General features: G+C 41.8%; 1 protein-coding gene and 1 long non-coding RNA gene across 2 annotated transcripts in view; one reads left to right on the forward strand and one right to left on the reverse strand.

Moving 5' to 3' along the window:
* Positions 1 to 20,824, forward strand: part of LOC149465259 (doublecortin domain-containing protein 1-like) — a 192,380-nt gene that overhangs the window by 39,151 nt on the left and 132,405 nt on the right. The window contains exon 2 of the mRNA XM_089673492.1: positions 17,043 to 17,227. Coding sequence (XP_089529618.1) covers positions 17,046 to 17,227 — 182 coding nt within the window. The 5' untranslated portion in view covers positions 17,043 to 17,045. The remainder of the gene's footprint in view (positions 1 to 17,042; positions 17,228 to 20,824) is intronic.
* On the reverse strand, positions 2,949 to 7,111 carry LOC149465260 (uncharacterized). The gene is made up of 5 exons (XR_016312226.1): positions 6,989 to 7,111; positions 6,595 to 6,702; positions 4,079 to 4,401; positions 3,691 to 3,917; positions 2,949 to 3,122 (listed from the first exon to the last, which is right to left on the reverse strand). It is a non-coding gene; the product is annotated as an uncharacterized LOC149465260 (long non-coding RNA).

Consider the following 20,824-nt stretch of genomic DNA (forward strand, 5'->3'; position numbering starts at 1 on the left):
CTGCTTCCCCAGTGGTTTGGGCGTGATCCAGCTCACTGCAGAGGGTTTCTCAACCAGGTTGGAATATATTTTGAGATGCTGCCCCAGGCATTCCTTACGGAGAGAAGCTAAGTAGGCTTCATTATTTCTTTGCTTTTTCACAAAGAGTTGGCTTGGACAAACCCTCTATGGGAGACACAAAAATTCATTGTCCAGAGTTTGTGGCCTCCTTTAAAAGAGTATTTGATATTCCTGCTTGCTCCACCTCTGCTGCCAAGAGCCTCATGTCCATTAAACAGAGTACGAGAACTGTTGCCAACTATGCTATTGAATTCTGTACAGTGGCAGCTGCTCTGGCTACTCTTTCCCATGGCCTCTCTGATAACATTAAACATGAGATTGCAGTTCGAGATATACTTAAGAATCCTGAGGAGTTGATCTCTTTGCCATTCTCATTGATACCAGATTTCAAGAGAGACTTTCTTAAGGAGCATTTACGGAAGCCTCCTGTACTTTTGACCCTGAGCTTTGCATTCCCATCCATGCCTCCCTCACTTCCCATGTCTCCTGGGCCCAAACACTCTAGTGAAGTAGAGCCCATGCAGCTGGTCTTCACACATCTCTCTGCCGAAGAGAGGTCCTTTAGTAGAAGGGAGAGATTGTGCCTTTACTGTGGCCAAGCAAGTCACTTATTGAAGTCTTGTCCAATCCTTCTGGGAAACGCCTGCACCTGAGGTCCTGTAGCGGACAGACCTTAGGCTGTGTCTTTGCATCCCCAGCTATCCTTAAAGATAAGCCTCTAGTTCCGGTTACCCTTTCCTAGTCAGAGTTTTCCATAACGCTCAGGTACTAATCGATTCTGGGGATGCAGACTTGTTCATAGTTAGTGCCTTCATGTTGAAGCACTAAATACTGCTGCAGCCATGTGCCTCCCCACTTGCCATTGAGGTTGTTGATGGGAAACCTCTACAGCCTGCTTATGTGACCCATGAAACCACTCCATTGACCATGGCTGTAAGGGCTCTTCACCATGAGATAATCCAATACCAAGTCATTTTCTCACCTCATTACCCAGTTGTCACTGGTTATCCTTGGTCACAGAAGCACAATCCTTCATTTGATTGGCATAGAGTCGAGGTTCTGTCATGTTAGCCACAATGCACTAATACTTGTTTCCAGAAAGTGAGTAGATCTTGTGCACGTCTTCAATCTCTTCACTGCCAGAGGAGTATCGGGAACTCTCTGATGTCTTTGACAAAGGTCAGGAAGGTGTTTTGCTGCCACATCAGCCTTATGACTGCACAATTGATCTTCAGCCTGGTGCCATTCCTTCTCATGGCCAGGTTTACCCTCTGTCTGTCTTCGAAGATAAGGCTATGGAGGACTATGTTGTGGATTCACTATCTTGGGGGTTCATCCGCAAATCCTCTTCTGCCACTGCTGGGGTTTTTTTGTAAAAAAGAAGAGTGGTGAACTGAAATCCTGTATCGATTATGTGGGTCTCATTCACATTACTATTAAAAATGCTTATCCGATCTTATTGATAGTGAAATAATTTGACCGCCTCAAGGAAGCAACAGTCTTCACTGATCTCGATCTGAGGGAGGCTACAATCTTGTGAGGATTAAAGCGGGCGACGAATGGAAATCTGTATTTAATACTAGGAGCAGACTCTATGAATACCTTGTATTGCTCTTTGGTCTCTGCAATGCTCCTGCAGTTTTCCAGGAATTTATTAACAATGTCCCCCGAGATATGCTGCAGAAATGTCTGTTGGTTTACTTTGATGATATTCTCTTATATTCAAAATCCCTAGAGAACTACCATACAGACGTCTCCCATGTGCTACAGAGGTTGAGAGAGAACAACCTGTATTGCAAGTTCGAAAAGTGCGAGTTTCATTGTGAACAGGTTAAATTTTGGGTTATGTCATATCTGCTCCCGGGTTTTCGATGGACCCAGAGGAACTGTCTGCAGTCTAACAGTGGCCTCGACCAATAGGTCTACATCCTCTACGTCTTCCTGGCTTCGCCAATTATTATTGGAAACGGATTTGTAATTTCTCTTCTGTGGTCAAACCCCTGACTGATATGACCAGAAAGGAGGGTAACCCACAGAACTGGTCTCCAGATTCCATTAAAGCCGTTGAATCCCTCAAGTCTGCATTTGCTGCAGCCCCAGTTCTGTCACATCCTGATCCTACGTTACCCTTCATTCTTGTTGTTGGCATGCCATGAATGATAATTATCACATTTACTTCTACTCTCACCCAAACTGTAAAACCATCAAATGGCTGGTCTAATAACTGATCACATGTGCAGCACCCTGGCAGAGGCAGATCAAACAGAGGCTAAGATGACAGCTTACTTCGCTGTAAAGATAGAAGGTTTTGGTTCCGCTTTAATGAGACACAGATGGCAAGAAATCGACTGTGGCCAGGGGTGGACTGACCGTTTGGAAACTCGGGCACTGCCCGAGGGCCCGGGGTCAGTAGGGGGCCCCATGAGATGCCCCTGGTACCTTTTTCATAGGCTTTTTTGAGTTTGGGCAAGGACACAGGGGCCCCATGATCCCCTATTGCCCGGGGGCCCCGTGAGTTGTCAGTCTGCCCCTGACTGTGGCTTTATTCTTTCTCTACTCTATCTAAAATGGAAAAAAAAATAGTTTTGGCATTGGATATGCTTTGAAGGGACAACATCACTTTAAATTGTATCTACACGTGTTGAGAAAAAAAATCAAACCTACTTTAGGAACCTTAATTGCAGACTTTTTCCTGCTACTGTGCTTTTACAGTTGACACATTTTTTACGCTATGCCCGAAATATTTTTTTTACTATACTCTTTATATTCTGAAATGTCCAAATCACAAATGCTGAGTGTTTTCATACCCTCAGGAATGCCATCATCTCTTCAAATCAATGCATATAAAACAAATGCGTGGATTGGGAGTTTTACAGGCATCCAGACAATTAATTTTTAAATATACAGTTTTTATTTTCAGATATTATAAAATTTCTATTAAAATGACACAAACAAGTGTTAAAATGCTAAGTGATCATAGCAACAGCTTGAGTATAGTTCTGTCATATTTCGACGCGTTTCAAGATATTCTTATCTTCAGGGAAACAGAGAAGGTACAGAAGCTGAAACAATAGGCAAAATCATATCACAACTAACGCTGATCAATAATAAGACAATCAGCTTTAAAGTGGTTGTAAACCCAAATATAAAAAAATACTTTTTGCCATAAATGAATACATTTTTATGTAAACATACATACAGCTTTGAGTGTACTTCAGAAAAATGCTCTCTTAGCTTGTCTCAGCCCTCCAAAAACTGTGGGTGTGGCTTAGGACCAGAGAATAGTAGATGGAGATGTGATGTCACACAGTTTTACACACCCCCACCCTCCTCGGCCCGAGAATGAGCACAGCTATCTGACATCTCTATGCCTGCCAGCATGTCTCCTGAGTGCATTCAGGGGAATACACAGCTGCCAGTGACTATGTCAGCTCTGCTTACAGCACAGGATCAGTGCTAATCAGGAGAAAGCTGGTAGGAAGGGGTTAATGTTAAAAATCCTAGGAATCTTGCAGCCTAAAGTGGCAATGTGGACCAGGAAACATTCTCATATAAAACTCTGTAAACAGCAATTCACAAGCTAGGTGTTGTGAATAGAGCAGGACAATAATCAGCTGTCAGCAGACTTACCTAGATAACTACAGCATTACTGAAGTGATGCCGATCTACGTCATAAATCACTGGTGCCGAGTTCTCGATCTTGTAATGGCAGAGTCCAGCAGGGAGAGGACACCCGCTCCCCCATCCCTTTGCAGTGTATTACATGGAGGCTCATGCTGGCCTCAGCTTCAGCACAGCCTGTCACTCACAGAAGAAGGGGAGTGGCAACACCATTTTTAAGCTTGTGTCGGATAACTCTGTTAAGAAGAGCAGAGGGGATTTTTGGAGAGGGGGATTGCTTCAAAATACCAAACTAAGCTCAAATGCTTATTAAAGGTAAAATCTTTTCAACTGTAGGATTAGATTGATTTGTGTTTTTTAGGTTTACAACCACTTTAACCATGTTTTGTATACTTACAACCCAAGGGATCACTGAACATTGATGTTAACCACTTCAAGTCTGGCTGCTTTCACCTATATGGGGTGATCAGGACGCTGGTATGGCATATGGGGTTATCAGGACACTGGTATGGGGTATAGCGGAGATCAGGACACTGGTGTGGCGGTAATCAGGATGCTGGTATGGCATATGGGGTTATCAGGACACTGGTATGGGGTATAGCGGAGATCAGGACACTGGTGTGGCGGTAATCAGGATGCTGGTATGGCATATGGGGTGATCAGAACACTGGTATGGGGAATGGCAGTGATCAGGATGCTGGTATTGTGACATTCGGATCGCTGAATGAAAAAAGAAAAAGAAAAGGGACAAAAAATTCAGAAATTGTGATATACACCTACATACAGTTCAGGAAAAAAGAAATATAATTGTCAAGGCCACACTACAGCAGTATCATGACAGCAGTTAACTCATCATAGTAAAAAAACAACTCCAAAAATAAAGACAGTATCAGGGATGTAAAAGGAATACGTTAATGTTATGTTGCAGCCAATAAACAAATCCCTTAGCAGATACTGAAGCTTTTCAACCATAAAGGGGTCACAGGCTGGAATAAAATATGGAGACCCAAAGTTGTGCGGCAAGTTACAAAGAACAGTACCCAAAGATCCTGAAAAATAAAACAAGTAAAGGTGTCCAAAACAAATATTTTCAATGGGCCATTCAAATCGAAAATAGTATAACCAACATAGGGCTTATAAATACATACTGCTGCCTCTGTCAAATGCCAAAAAATCACCTAACTTCCCCCAAGGTGAGCACAAGCTTTATTCATGTATTCTGAAATGTCTAAATGATGTTTATATCTAATAATAATGAATAATAAACAGAAAAAAAACAGAATATAAATTTAATTTCAGTAACTACATTGACAAAAATATTCTACACTGTACTGTATATTCTGTATAATGTAATATACTGTATATATGTAATATGAATACTTTTGCAAGGATTTCTGTCAATTTTTAACATTTTACATCCTTGCTTTTCTATTCATTTTGGAAAAAAGGCAATATGTTTGTTTGAAAAATGAGTATGCATTCAAAGGAGGAAAGTAAAAATATTAAGTGTGATTGCTTCACACAGTAACACTTTCCATAATAACTCACAGTTATTATAAGAGCGCAGTGGACCATACGAATGTTGACGTGACAGTATCTCACCGTAGTGAACCTACAGTATAGTGACAAGCTGAAGATGACAGATTGATAAACATGCAGAGATGGGAACACAGCAGAATGACACCATACAATATAGGTATAGTAGCTAATGGAAAGATAAATACTTCATGTCCAGATTGGTATCTGGCAAATGACTCTGGCATAGCTTGGAATATGCTCTTTTCCCATCTTGACTTTTAATTTAAAGGACAACTGTATCTTTGATAGAAGATGTCCCTTATTGAATGCACTAATCCCTCTGAGCGGAGCCTGCCATGTCCAAAACCTATCTCTGTCCTTGTTACAGTGCTGTTCACTTTACGGCCCTACGTGGAGCTACAAAGCCTTCTATCCAAAAGTATCCCCAACCTTTCATGGTTTTTGACCCTATACATTTCTCTGGGAGATCAGTACTGTGCAGGGCCATTGGATGCTGCCATAAGCACGGACCCAGATGAGATGCTTTTGAAAGGCAGGGTCACACAGTGAACATCACTGAAATGAGGATAAAGGTATATATAGGAAAAGGTAGGATCCCCTTAGAGGGTAAGGACATGCTTGAAAGGACAACATCTACCAAAGGCAGAGTTGTCCTTTAAGACCCAACTCCAGTCAAAACTTATCTTAAACGTATCCTAGGTTCTTACCCTGCCTCTGCTGTTCTCTGTTTCCTCATCCAGAGTTTCTCTGGCCTCGTGAAACCCTCTCTTTGAGACATAAAGTGAGAGGAAACCTTATTTGGCAAGAAAGATTAAATTTCTAAATCTTCCCAACTCTATATATAGCACAAAAATGTCTTGTCTAGACTTGAGCTTTTGACAAACTTTGAAGCACTGGGGAGATATCAGGCTTTGCTCTGTCCTTGTCAGAAGAAACAATCTGAGATATGGAGAATGCTAAAGGTGCCCCCAAACATAAAGAAACCTTTGTCCCTTCTAACTATCTATGCCTAGTTATTGGTTAGTGAGCTCCCTTGTCCCATAATGCAGCACTTGGTGCCTTAGTGGGCAATTGCCAGGTGTAGGAGTTGTCACTAGGGGTCTTGCACAGGGATTTAACCTTCTGAAGGATAAAACGTGCACAGCTGGCAGAATGGAATGACAGGGAAGACGTTTAGAGCAGTCTCCTTGTAGACCTCTATGGGGAAAGGTTCTACTCTACCTTAGTACATGACCCAACCTGCAACCTATCCCCTAACAAAGGCCATTAGAATGCTATTCTTATCCTATTGGGTCCTGGAGCTTTCAGTTCTGGAAGGTAACATTGCTCCACTGAGATATCACATGCCGAGATCTAATCATTTGGTTGACTTACTGCTTTGCTTTATTTGTCTTGTACCGCCTTGCTTTATCATCTTAAAATGAAGCAGCAATAGGGTAGAAGCTGAAACTGCGGCTCTTGCTCTTGGAATCCCCAAGAGATCTGAAAAAACAAAGCAGAGTGTGGTTCAACCCACTGACATCTCAAACCTCAGTTTTAGTCATAATACCTTTTAATATGCAGAAATTTGTGCTCATGCTGCATTAAGAAAATTAACCAATAATCTAAAAAAATGACCATATATGTTTACGTTGTATAGTTAATTAAAGCAAGAGAAGAAGATGCTAATTATTTCATGTTCTGCATACTTTTCCCCATGCAGTACATCAGTGTGTAATTATAAAAATTGTCAGAACAAAATGTAGAGCAGCAAAGATCAGGAACATACCTTTCTGCAGATGTTTTTTTCTGCTTAGTTAGGTAAATGTTAAATCTAAAAGGTGCAATTTTTCCAGTGGCTGACATACTTCATCAATCCTAATTTGTGAAATTGTTCATTCACTGATTCAAAGTCTGTATGAAAAAAAAAAAGATGTTCATCTGATTAACTTTCCGGCTTGAAAAAATTAACCCTTTCTGTAGCCACATTTCTGCAAAATAATGCGCCAATGCAAAGCAAGACAATGGCCAGTACACGATTGCCTTTAAAGTGTATTTCTGGGCAAAATAAAAAAAATACATTTTGCAATACCTGCACATTTCATGTTCCTCTTGGCAGAAATCCAATTTCTAACTCCAATTTTGCTCACAACGCTTCTGCTTCACTGAAATCCCAAGCAGTATTGTTAACCCTGCTGCAGAGTCCCTTCACCTGGACTCCGTTGGACATTACTTTTGCCCCGTAAGACCTTCACCTACAGGTAGACATGGAAAGTCTCCATTGGACAAGGCTAGTGACCTTGTCCCTACACTGGATGGCACTGAGGATGTTACTCTTAACTGCTTGGTTCCCTTTAGAGGCACTTTTTGCCTTCTGGGCCTCTCTATCTTGTAGCCTCCACTTTGGGACAAAGAATTGTGCACTTGGGTGTTGTCTTCTGCAGGGCAATAAGAAACCATCATTGGAGGGCTTAGTGTTTCCTTAGATTGTCAGTAGACAGTTCGTGCTGCAACCCTGCTGCAGAAACTTCTTGTAGGAGATAGCAAGCATCCAGGGGTCCTCTTGGATTTGGGTTATTTGGGGTCAGTCTCTCCTATGATGGCTGATTTTCAGCCTCTACAGAGAATACTTGAAGATATCCACTTTGTTCCTGTCCTTAAAGTTGAACTCCAGAAAAAGTACCCCTTGTAAGGGTTAAATGCTCATTTATGTCTAGAGGGCTGGAAAAAGCCATTTTAGGTACCCAATCCTGTGCTCCCACAGGCTCCCCCTTGCTGCGAGATGTGTCCCCACTGGCTCTTCTCCTTTGCATTCTGGGGTTTGGATGCCCTCTGGCATTATTAGGACCAATGTAGGACCCATAGTCGTGCTTAGGACGTGAGTATGCAATGGAGTAGTCCATTGTCGGCGCATAGGTGAGCACTGTCTGCTGGCGGCATGAACAGACGTGTAAGTAAAAATGCTTTTCCTATCTTCTAGACATAAACACACATTTAACCCTGCACTGCAGGAGCAGCCCACTGCAAGGGAGGATTTTTACTTTTCCTGGAGATTGGCTTTAATCAGGTGATCAGTCTTAGCTTTCTGGCTATGCCCACCCATCCCCTTCCACCCACCAGTATGAAATGGTTGATTTCCCATTGCCATGCCATTTTGGTGGGTGGTACTTCTGGCAATCTTTTTCCCCTTGTTTGCTAGTCTCTGACTTAAAGTGTATTTCCACTCTTGCAGCCAATTTGGAATAGCACCTATTTTATATTTATTACATGTTCACATATCACAGCATAACTTGTTTCAAAACTACTTACATTTTTTAATGCTGTTTCCTGAAAACTGTGGGGCTAAAAAATCCTATATATCCTGCCTTTCTGTGTTTTGAAGGGGCTGAGGAGTTAATGTTTACCATAATTACCCTGTCTGTACTGGACTTGCATATCTCATTATCAGTTGTAAACTAGATTTGAATACTTGATGTCTTAACAAAGTTTTAAGGTGGTATTAACCATTTTCCACCCCCTAGCTGACAGCATCTGCAGGCTCAGCGATGTATCTGCAACAGCAGTATGATCCTGTGATCAGAGCGCCCGATATTGGCCACTCACAGCAGCAGGTATCGTGTGATCGCTGTCTCCAATCATATGGATCACATGATAACTTGTAAGCCAAATGTCATGAATGGCTTTCGTCCATTGCATTTTGCTTTCTGTTGTGATTGGTCACAAGTCATATGGTACCTGGGCCAATCACAGCACCCTGTACTATGTGATCATTTGATCACAGCATCACAATAGGAAACACTAAATCATGAATGAAATCCATTCATGACAGACCAAAGGATTACTTGTAACAGTGATCATCACTGTTATAAGCAATAATAGTGTAAAAAAAATCCTGAACAGTCACTATGGTGAGACTGAACTACTCTAATGATTGTATGTAATAAAAAAATAGTAAAAAAATAATAGAAAATATAATAAAAAAGAAAAAATGCTGTCACCAGTCAGCATCCCTGATCACTGCCACACCAGTCATATCCAGTGTACTGTTCTATTCACAGTATGTAAAAAAAATTGTGAAAACAAAACAAATTTTATTTAATTGTCTAATTTTCCAAAAAATTGTGACAACAAAATTGCAACTTCAAAAAACTCACCATGCCTCTTACCAAATACCTTGGACTATCCACTATCTATCTAGGGATAATTTGGGGGTATTTGTACTGTCTTGGCGTTGTAGGGCCTCAAGAAATGAGATAGGCCATCAGTACATTAGGATTGATCAATTTTCATCTACAATCATGGCCAAAAATATTGGCTACCCTGCCCTGTCAGACAATGCACCACTTTGCCCAGAAAATTGTTGCAATTACAAATGTTTAGGCATTCTCATGTTAATTTATTTTGTTTGTATTGGTATGCCACAAAAACTGGAGGAACAAAAAGCCAAATCTGATTATTGGCACCTTCTCAAAATTGTAAGAAATAATTGCATTCCAAGTTTGTGATGCTCCTGTAATTTGTAATTAAACTCCCCTGTATCAACCAAAAGATCTTAATGTTCCTGTGTCTATGGTACCCAACATTGTCAAGACGTTTACAGCCCATGGCACTGTAGCTAATATCCCTGGATATGGACGAAAGAGAAACAATTGATCAAAGATTACTACAGATTGGTTGAATGGTGGATAAAGAACCTTGATCAACTTCCAGACAAATTCAAGCTGACCTTCAGTCACAGGGTACAACTGTGTCACACTATACATTGCAATCTGAATGAAAAGGGACAATATGGTAGGAGACCCAGGAGGACCCCACTGCTGACACTGAAACATAAACAAGCCAGATTGCCAAAACTTACCTGAGGAAACCAAAATCTTTTTGGGAAAATGTGATGTGGAGACACAAAACAAAATTACAGCTTTTTGGTAAAACCCATCATTCTACTGTTTTCAGAAAAAGAAATGAGGCCTTTAAAGAAAATAATACAGTCTCTACAGTCAAACATGGTGGAGGTTTACTGATGTTTTGGGGTTGCTTTGCATCTTCAGGCACTGGATGTCTTGACCATTTGGTATTATGAAATCTGAAGACTACCAAAGAATTCTGGGGTGCAATGTAGGGCCCAGTGTCAGAAAGTGAGGTCATGGGTCTTACAGCAGGACAATGACCCAAAGAACATGTCAAAAAGCACCCAGAAATAGTTTCAAACAAAGCACTGGAGAGTATGCAACTGGCCAGCAATGAGTCCAGATTGCAATCCCATAGAGCACCTGTGGAGAGAGCTCAAAACAACAGCTGGGAAAAGGAACCCTTCCAATCTGAGAGACCTGGAGCAGTTAGCGAAAGAAGAGTGGTCCACATTTTCAATAGAGAGGTGTAAGGAATTTATTGATGGTTACAGGAAGCGATTGATTTCAGTTATTTTTTCCAAGGAGTGCGCTACCAAGTATTATATTGAGGGTGCCAGTAATTTTGCTCAGTCCATTTTAGGGGTTTTGCCTGGAATGTGTCAAATTTGGCTTTTTGTTTCTCCACTTTTTTGTGTCATACCAATATAAACAAAAGAAATAAACATGAGAATGTCTAAACAATTGTAATTGCAATAATTTTCTGGGCGTAGTGGTGCATTATCTGACAGAAAAAGGGGATGACAATATTTTTGGCTATGCCTGTTTATACAGGGGTGGCAAAGATTGTGGACACTTTTGGAAATGTTAAGGTTTTGCAAATTTGCAGGCTTATAGAAAATGTTATTTTGCTCCAAATGTTTATGCAAACATTTATATATATATCACTTTAAAGATAATTTAATGCTGAATTCAATTAAAAAAAAAATGTAATTCAAATATGTGCAGTACAAAAAAAGTTATGCTTGCTTTAGTCTAAAAAAGAAATACAAGTGTGAAGACCGGGCCTTTTCTGACACTTTTTGTTTACATGCAAAAATCAGCTTCTTTTGGTAGAAAATTACTTCAAACATTCTATATATATATTTTTTTAGCAGAGGCCCTAGAGCACGTGTCAAACACAGCTGCGGCACCCCCTTCATCTCTGCCCCCACCTTATCTCAGCAGTCGACAGCAGAGAGGAGGACAGAACTCCTCTGCCAGATCCTGCACTTTTCTGTGCAGCTGGGAAGAGGCTCCTCTCTGCCCCCCCCCTCAAACCCCCAATCTCAGCAGCTGGTAGCAGAAAGGAGGACAGGAATCCTCCTACCGATCCTGCGTCTCTCTGTGCAGCCACAGCACTCCTCTGGTCCTCCTCCAGACCCTACACTTTCTGCTTCCTAACTCCACCCCCAGGCTTCTTCCCGGCAGCAGGTAATTGGGGTGCACTGTGATATCCGGGAGGGTGGGGGACTCATGACTTCTGATGGTGGGGTGGCTCTTGACATCTGATGTAAGGAGGGGTGGCATGCTCTGGCATCTAGTCTTACAGATACAACGGCCCTTTGAGGACAACCATAATGCCGATGCGGCCCGCGATTAAATTTAATTTGACACCCATGTCCTAGAGAAAAAATAGTAGGTTTCGCAATTTTTTATGTCAAACGATATTTGTGCTGCAGGTTTTCTTTAACACAAATTCTTGGGAAAACATACACTTTAATGACTTTTAATGCACACAAACACAATATAGTACTCAATTTGTTGTAAAATATAAAGATGGTGTTACGCCGAGTAAATAGATAACATAACATCCAGAGACAAGTGTGTACTTGTCTCAATTAAAGTGATATCAAAGGCAATTTAAAAAATAATAACAAACATGTTATACTTAACAGCAGTGGTTTTGCACAGAGCAGCCCTGATCATACTCTTCTCGGGTCCCCCACCTGCGCTCCTGATCCCTCCCTCCTGCCAAGTGTCCCAGAGCAAGCATCTTGCTATGGTGGCACCCAAGCAGACTTGCATGCAAGCCGCTGCTCTATGTGTCCATTCACACAGACGCGGCCCAGCCCTGCCCTGTCTCTCTCCTCATCTGTCTTAGCCAGTGTGGAGTCCCTGGAGAGCCGAGGCTCTTGTGCACAATGCAATGGAGCTCAGGTAAGTATTAAGGGAGACTGGGGGGACTGCTGCATGCAGAAGGTTTAACTTTATGCAAAGAATTCTTGAAAGTAAAAAAAACTTGAACCTTTACAACCACTTTAAGAGCACTAAGCACTCATTTCCGTCTGCTGCTTTGTTCCACTGTTGTCTGTGTGTGTTACCTCTGAAAAGTTTTCCTGACACCAAGAGAAAAATGGTGACAGAGGAGGGACCTCCAGTAGAGTGACAGTCTCATCTCTTTTCCTGCGAGCTGTGTGGAGGGGGGGGTGTCTCTCCTCACTGAGCTGTACAGTGTGTAACTTCAGCTATTTTCCCCATTTTATTTTACTTTATAAATTCTGGACTTTGAACAGGTATAGAGAAGACTACAGATATAGAGGTACAACTTATATAGGAGGATTTGTTATATCTTTGTGTATCACCTGAAGCCATTCACTTCACTAGGTATATGTGAGGGTTTAATTCCGCTTTAAATTCAAACACAAAAAATATGTTGCAGCTTACCAATTCTCAGATGAGGTCACTGTATTGGTTTCCTTTTTTAACCACTTCCCATCCAGCCCATGTATATAAACGGCCGGACGGGAGAAGGGCAGGAGCGGGTGGTCATTTATAAACGACCTCCCTGCTCAGCATCGTGATCCGGTTCCTGCTGTGTCCTCCGGACACAGTGGAACACCGATCGTTGTACAGGACCAATCACAGCTCTCACATGATTTCTCAAGGCTGCAAGAATGCAGCCAGAGAGAAGGAGAAATGATTGCTTTTATGGGTGTAAAAGCAATCAGTGTAAAAAAAAACAAATTTCATCACCCCCCACGAGTAGTACAGTGTCACTGTGGTGACACTGTACTGCTAGGGTGACAGTATGTAAAAAAAAACAAAAAACGAATAATATAAAAAAATAGAATAGAAATGTAAAAAAAATTTTGAAAAATTATAATTTTTGGTTATAAACTAATTTGGGTTATTTTTTTTTTTTTTACAAAAAAGATTACTGAATAAATTTTGGCCAAGATTTATGAAGAAAGATTATTTATTTTTAACATTTTGAAAGAAAAACACTTTTTTCAAAATTTTTGGAGTTTTTCATTTATATTTAAAAAAAATAAAAATCCCAGTGGTGAATAAATACCACCAAAGTTTTATCTGTCTAAAAAAAAATGCTAAAAAATTCATATGGGTACAGTGTTGCGTGACTGCGCAATTGTCATTCAAAGTGTGATAGCGCTGAAAGCTGAAAATTGGCCTGGACAGGAAGGAGGTGAAAGTGGTTGAGCTTTTTTTCCCCCTTTACTTTTACTTTTTGATGCTACCAGTTAATCTGTTATTTTTCAACTTCCTTTACCAGACCAAGTTGTTCAGCAAAAGTGGAAGTTAGAATGTTGAGACAAACTAATCAACATTGACAGTGTTGCTTACAATGATCAGCTTTTATATATTTATGTAAAATCTTTATCCCAAAAGGAAAAAAATATTGCTGCAGCTGATTATAAAGGGTTTTCTGAAGTTCAGCTGTAATTCGTTAGTTAAGTCCTTATAGATCTGTTAATACTATCTCCCCATATTGACAATGATTCTGTGCAGGTGGAGACATCCTAAGACAAGAGGCAAGATCACCAAGTGAAAACAAAGGAAAAAAAGGCCTGAAAAAAGAAAATTAATGCAGCCACCCCATTTAAAGTGGTAATAAACCCAAAACCAAAAATGAAATATATTGCAGCTTACTAATCGCTAACTGAACATGGTTGTAACCAGGGGCGGACTGACAACTTATGGGGGCCTCGGGCAATAGGGGATCATGGGGCCCCTGTGTCCTTGGCCAAACTCAAAAAAGCCTATGAAAAAGGTACCAGGGGCATCTCATGGGGCCCCCTACTGACCCCGGGCCCTGGGGCAGTGGCCGAGTTTCCAAATGGTCAGTCCGCCCCTGGTTGTAACTTGGTACTTTGTTAGAGTGCCAAGCGGAGCTGCAAGCCTTTCTCTCAAAATACTCATAACAGCCACTGAGGAGTTCTCTCTCTCCTCCTTTTTTTACATTCCAGCCAAGTGCACCTCCCCTTCCCTACTACCCCCTACCCCACTCTCCATTACCATCTTGCTATATAGATAACCCTTCTCATTCACTAATAATTCAGTATTTGTTAATCTTCAAATTTCAACTTAGGCCCCCTCTCCAGGCAAGGCTATCATACTTACCCATTGAATGGTACTTCCCATTGCCACTGCAAGTCAATCGGTGATACCCCTTAGGTACAACAACTCTGATGTGGAAAGTAGAATCTCACTCCTTTCACGTAAGGGCTTCTGGACATTGACTGCATATAACTAGTAAATCTTGTTTGGGAATTTGGAGTTCAAGCCTACCTTCGTCCAATCTTTTAGTTTTTCTGCATTAACCTGTATACTTCCTTATGCCCTATATATGTCTGGATGTCTAACGTTGACTAACCTACAATGTGCCTAAGCTATTTTGTAAAAGTTTGTACCTTCTGTTCTCTGTTCTGCATTGATAATAAAACCCCATAAATAAAGAATGCATTAAAAAAATCTGCTAATACATCTAACACTCCCCTCCCCCTAGACCGACAATGCTGCTGTCCAAAAGCGCCCCCTGTGCTCCTTCATCCAGTGGGGGCACTTTGGCCAGATCACCAGATGAAAATAGAGGAGAACAAACCTAAAAAAAAGAAAACTAATGCAGCCACCACATCTAATAATTGGTAAGTTGCAATATATTACATTTCTAGCTTTGGGATTATTACCGCTTTAAGGCTTGGGCCTTTTCTCATCCTTAGACTGGCTGGTCTTACTTTGTGTACCTGTTGTACAATTTTCCTTTAGAGATCTGTTTTGAGGCTGGGAAACCTTCCAGTGTTCCCTTTGTTGACCATTCCTGTTGTTACTCTCTTCTCCCGGTTCAGGTAGTTTTATTATTCCACCCGTTGGTTGTTGCTTGGCTCACTGCTTCTGCTAATACAAACTCAGTGTCCTTCCAGGTAACCATTCCATTTGGTGGCTATTCTTGTCCTAGTCTGAGCATTAGGTTGATCCCCTGTGACTTCCCCTGGGTCCTTAGCAGTTTCTCTCTCCTGCTGGGAACGTCATCTCTTCTATTTCAGATTGGGCATTGGTCCTTCTGGTTGTTGCTGATGGCCCCTGGTCCTGTCTTCAGTCTGTCAGTGGCGGTTGCCTACCCATAAGTTAGACTGCTTTTGGACATCCTGACTAGATTAGAAGCTGTGTTATATGGAGGCTGGCCTTCAATGTTTTTTCTCTGGTTGCCTGTGTCCAGAGGTATAAATAGAACCTTCAGGGTGCTGGTACAAAAAACCATGAAGGGCCCCCCTGGCCTGGTCTCTTCCCTCCGAGCCCAGTGACAGAATTCCAGGGCCTGGTCACAAGTGCAACCTTTGTGACCCAGATAGTTCTGCCACTGGTGTCAGTAGTTTTATATTTTTTAAATATTATATTTTTTCATTATTTTTTTTCCAATTATATTATTTGTTTTTTCTTACAATTTTATATATTTTTTCGCAATTTTTTGGAGCCCCGTTTGGGGGCTTTAGTGAGATATCAGGGGTCTAAACAGACCTCTGATGTTTCACCTTTGATACAAATGAAGAAGATTAAGGACACAGCCCTCAGTCTCTTTCTCTGAAGTCTCAACTGCACAGACTGAATGGACAGGAAAAGCTCTGTACAGAGCTTCCTGTTCATGTACAAACTGAAGCATAGTAAACATAGTTTACTATGCCTCAGTTATTATTTAATCGATACCTATCACTGTCTCTCTCTATTCGAACAAGGAAAGGGCTGGTAAATAAAATGTTTATTCCTTCCCCGCTGTCCTGACAGCATCCCCCACAGCAGCCAGGGGGGGAGCAGGAGAGAACACAGCAGCACAGGGAAGCAGAAAGACGTTGGATAGGAAAGGTGGCAGGGGCTGCACATAGATGAACCAGGGGCGGACTTACAACTCATGGGGCCCCCGGGCAATAGGGGATCATGGGGCCCCTGTGTCCTTGCCCACACTCAAAGTACAACCAAAAAAGCCTATAAAAGGTACCAGGGGCATTTCATGGGGCCCCCTACTGACCCCAGGCCCTTGGGCAGTGCCTGAGTGCTCGAATGGTCAGTCCGCCCCTGAGATGAACTGATCCCCTCCATGTTCCTTCTGCAGCCGCTGCAGGAGCAACATGGAGGGGATCAGTTCCTCTATATGCCACTCCTGCCAGCCCTTCTATCCAGTTATACAGTGGAGCCGCATGGGCCCCCTGAAGGAGGGACCGGGTTGAAATTGTTACCGCTCTGTCCAAACCTCCTGTAGGCAGCAGTATATGACCCAACTGTTTCAGAATACCTGTATCTTTCAATGAACTTAAAAAAAAAATTGCGGTAATATCTTAATATACTCAATATACTCAATATACTCAATTGGAACACCATCTTCCCCTGACAAGGTCCAGGGGAAGACTAAGACCTCCAGATCTCATGACATTAGTGTTCAGGCAGTTTGACAGATTTTTAGCTGTGAGGATGTAGACATTGTGGGAGGCCTCCATCATCGAAGGAAATAAGATAATTAAAAGATTTACTTAAAAATTATTTAGGAAAGGATTACATTCTTTTGACCTCTAATTGGGCTCTTATATATCAGCATATCTTGCTCAGGCTCTTTGAATGCTATTTGATTCATTTTAAGGGCTTGCAGGTTAACTAAAGCATCAAATGACGACAAGTTGAACTGGCACTGTACAGCCATTTGAATAAATGTACTTTTCTTATCATCAGGTCATGGCAAGTTATCGAAGGCCTTTAAGTGCCTCATCTGTTGGGAGCCAGTTGTCCTCAGTCTCTGTACGCAGTTATTTGTCGTCATCAGCACGGTCTCATCCAAGCAGTTTAGAAGACATTATTGTTAATGAATATCTGGACAAGCTTGAAAAGCCAAAAGCAGAATGCCCGGTTTTGCCCAGGTAAGATAACTATTTTGCAAGATATTTACTCTAATAATGTTAGAATTGTTAGAATATTATATTTAAAATGTGAATTTTCTACACTATTTACAAAATATTAACCACTTAAGCTCCGAAAGATTTTACCCCTTCATAACCAGGGCATTTTTTTGCTATTCGGCACTATGCTACTTTAACTGGCAATTGCGCAGTCATGCAACACTGTACCCAAATTACATATATATCTGTTTTCACACAAATCAAACTTTAGAGTTTTCTTTTGATGGTATTTGATCACCACTGGGTTTTTTAATTTTTTATTATATAAACGATAAAAAGGCTGAATTTTTTTTTTAAAGACTACACTTTTTACTTTCTGCTATAAAATATATCCAATGAAAAAATTAAAGAAAATCTGATTACTTTATAAATTTAGGCCAAAATATACTCTGCTTTGGTAAAAAAAAAATCCCAATATGTTTATATTGATTGGTTTGCCTGAAAGTGTTAGCGTCTACAAACTATGATATACTGGATTTTTTTTTTAATACTACTAATAGCAATGATCAGAAAATTATAATGGCACTGATAGTACGGAGGGTAATCTGACACTAACTGACACTGGGTGGGAACTAACTAACTGACACTGACATCTCCAGTGACACTAATACAATGATCAGTGATAATACTATACACTGTCACTGTACGAATGACCCTGGCTGGGAAGGGGTTAACATCTAGGGGCAATCAAAGGGTTACTGTGTGCTTAACAAGTGTAATGTGTGCTGCTCTTACTTAGAGATGTGACTGGTTTATCTCCTTACTTTGCAGGGAGAAAAAAACAGCCACATCTCTTCTCCATGTACAGAGACCTGTGTTGTCAGTAAACACAGGGCTCTATACTGTCATTCTTACCAATCAGCAGGTGTTGGCCATAAATCATTGGCTGGGGCCTGTTGATCAACTTGTGGTGAACCGAATGACAGCACAGGTGGACCAAACACATGCGCCCCTACCCAGAAATGCTGGATCGCGTACATTTACGTGGCTGCCCTGCTGCAGTATATATACATTTGGTGGTCTGCTAGTGAAAGTGTGTATAAAGTCAAAACTTTTTTCATTAGTTTTGGATAGAGTGAAAGTGTCTAAAGTCAAAACTTTTTTCATTAGTTTTGGATAGAGATATTGATTTTTTTTTTAGTTCCGTCAGGCAGGTTTCACCTCCTGTCTTAGACCACATTACGTGATTCCAGATTGCTGACAAAACATGCAACACACATTTGGTACAGTTATACTTAATGACACTCCAAACGCAGTGCGATTCTGCCACAATTGCCACACGACAGACTCACGCATCAAAACACACGTTTAAAAATCACACTAAGCTTGTTGCACAGGAACAAACGCACATAGGGCAGCCCATTGTAGTAAATAGGCTACCCCAGGGCTTGAAAAGGCCGCTCGCCAAATGCGAGGAGAAATTCTTGCGTGGCGAGTGGTGAGCACAGATGATGGATGGAGCAGCTGCACCTGCGCTCCAAGCCTCATTGTAAAGCCGAGTTCCGGTTTCCAACTTCCGGTTTCTGGCTTCTTCGGCACTTCCATTACACTGGCAGCGCCGCTGAGGGGACAGGTGCAGGAGAGGTCCGCTCTCCTCCGCTGAGAGGAGTTACCCTCTCCACCGCCGGGGGGGACTCGAGGAGAGGTTCGCTCTCCCCCGCCGCGGGGGACACGAGGAGAGGCCCGGTCTGCACTGCCTTGGGGGATCACTGTAGAGAAACCACTGCACTGCCCTCACACGGAGCTCAGTGGCCTGGAGGCGGACCTGGGCAAGGTTGGGTGGGGCAACTGTTGGAGGGTAAGGTTTGTTCCTGGCTAGTAAGTCTACAGTTGCAAGAAAAAGTATGTGAACCCCTTGGGATTACGTGGAGTTTTGCATGAATTGGGCATAAAATTGCTCTGAACGTCATCTAAGTCACAACAATAGAAGAACACAGTCTGCTGAACATAATACTACACAAACATTAGATGTTGCCATGGTTTAATTGCACATAACATGTAAACATTCACAGTGCAAGGAGGAAAAAGTATGTGAACCTTTGGACTTCATAACTGGTTGACCCTCCTTTGGCAGCAATAACCTCAACCAAACGTTTCCTGTAGTTGCAGATCAGACCTGCACAACGATCTGGAGTAATTTTGGACCACTCCTCTTCACAAAACTGTTTCAGTGTAGCAATATTCTTGGGATGTCTGGTGTGAATCGCTCTCTTAAGGTCATGCCACAGCATTTCAATCAGGTTGAGGTCAGGACTCTGACTGGGACACTCAAGAAGGCGTATTCTGTGCTGTTGCAGCCATTGTTTTGTTGAATTACTTGTATACTTTGGGTCATTGTCCTGTTGCATCACCCATCCTCTGCAGAGCTTCAGTTGGCGGACAGAGGGTCGTATGTTTTCCTGTAAAATGTCTTGATAAACTCTGGAATTCATTTTCCCATCAATGACAACAATCCGTCCAGGCCCTGAGGCAGCAAAGCAGCCCCAAACCATGATGCTCCCTCCGCCATGTTTTACAGTGGGGATGAGGTTTTGATGTTGGAGTGCTGTGCCTTTTTTTCTCCACACATAGTGTTGTGTGTTCTTCCCAAACAACTCAATCTTGGTTTCATCTGTCCACAGTATATTTTGCCAGTAGTGCTGTGGAACATCCAGGTGCTCTTTTGCAAATTTCAAACGTGCTGCAATATTCTTTTTGGACAGAAATGGCTTCCTCTGTGGTGTCCTCCCATGTACTTCATTCTTGTTTAATGTTTTCTTTCTTGTAGATGTGTCAACAAAAATGTTAGCATGTGCCAGAGATTTCTGTAGGTCTTTAGCTGACACTCTGGGATTCTTCTTTACCTCATGCAGCATTCTGCGCTGTGCTCTTGCAGTCATTTTTGCAGGACGACCGCGCCCAGGGAGAGTAGCAACAGTGCTAAACTTTCTCCATTTGTAGACAGTCTGTCTTACCGTGGACACATGAACATCAAGGCTTTTGGAGATACGTTTGTAACCCTTTCCAGCTTCATGCAAGTCAACAATTCTTGATTGTAGGTCTTCTGAGAGCTCTTTTCTGTGAGGCATGGTTCACATCAGACAGTGCTTCTTGAAACCAGTAAACCCAAAACAGGTGTGTGTTTTTAAGGGCAGGACAGCTGTCAGCAACACATCCAATATCATCACACTGAATGGAGTCAAGGTTGGCTCACTCCTGGCTCCAATTAGCTCTGGGAGAAGTCATTAAGCTAGGGCCTCACATACGTTTTCCTCCCTGCACTGTGAATGTTTACATGTTATGTGCAATTAAACCATGGCAACATCTAATGTTTGTGTAGTATTATGTTCAGCAGACTGTGTTCTTCTATTGTTGTGACTTAGATGACGTTCAGAGCACAATTTATGCCCAATTCATGCAAAACTCCACGTAATCCCAAGGGGTTCACATACTTTTTCTTGCAACTGTAGACTTGAAATTTTAAGCCCTGGGCTACCCTATGCGTGACAGATGAAATCACAGGAAAATTGCACAACAAAAAATGTGAACGCTCGTTCCTGCTATGCGCTATTTGAATGT

Source organism: Staurois parvus, unplaced genomic scaffold (assembly GCF_062004578.1).
Source record: "Staurois parvus isolate SC_StPar_1 unplaced genomic scaffold, SC_StPar_1.0 ptg000138l, whole genome shotgun sequence".
In the NCBI taxonomy this organism is placed as follows: Eukaryota; Metazoa; Chordata; class Amphibia; order Anura; family Ranidae; genus Staurois; species Staurois parvus.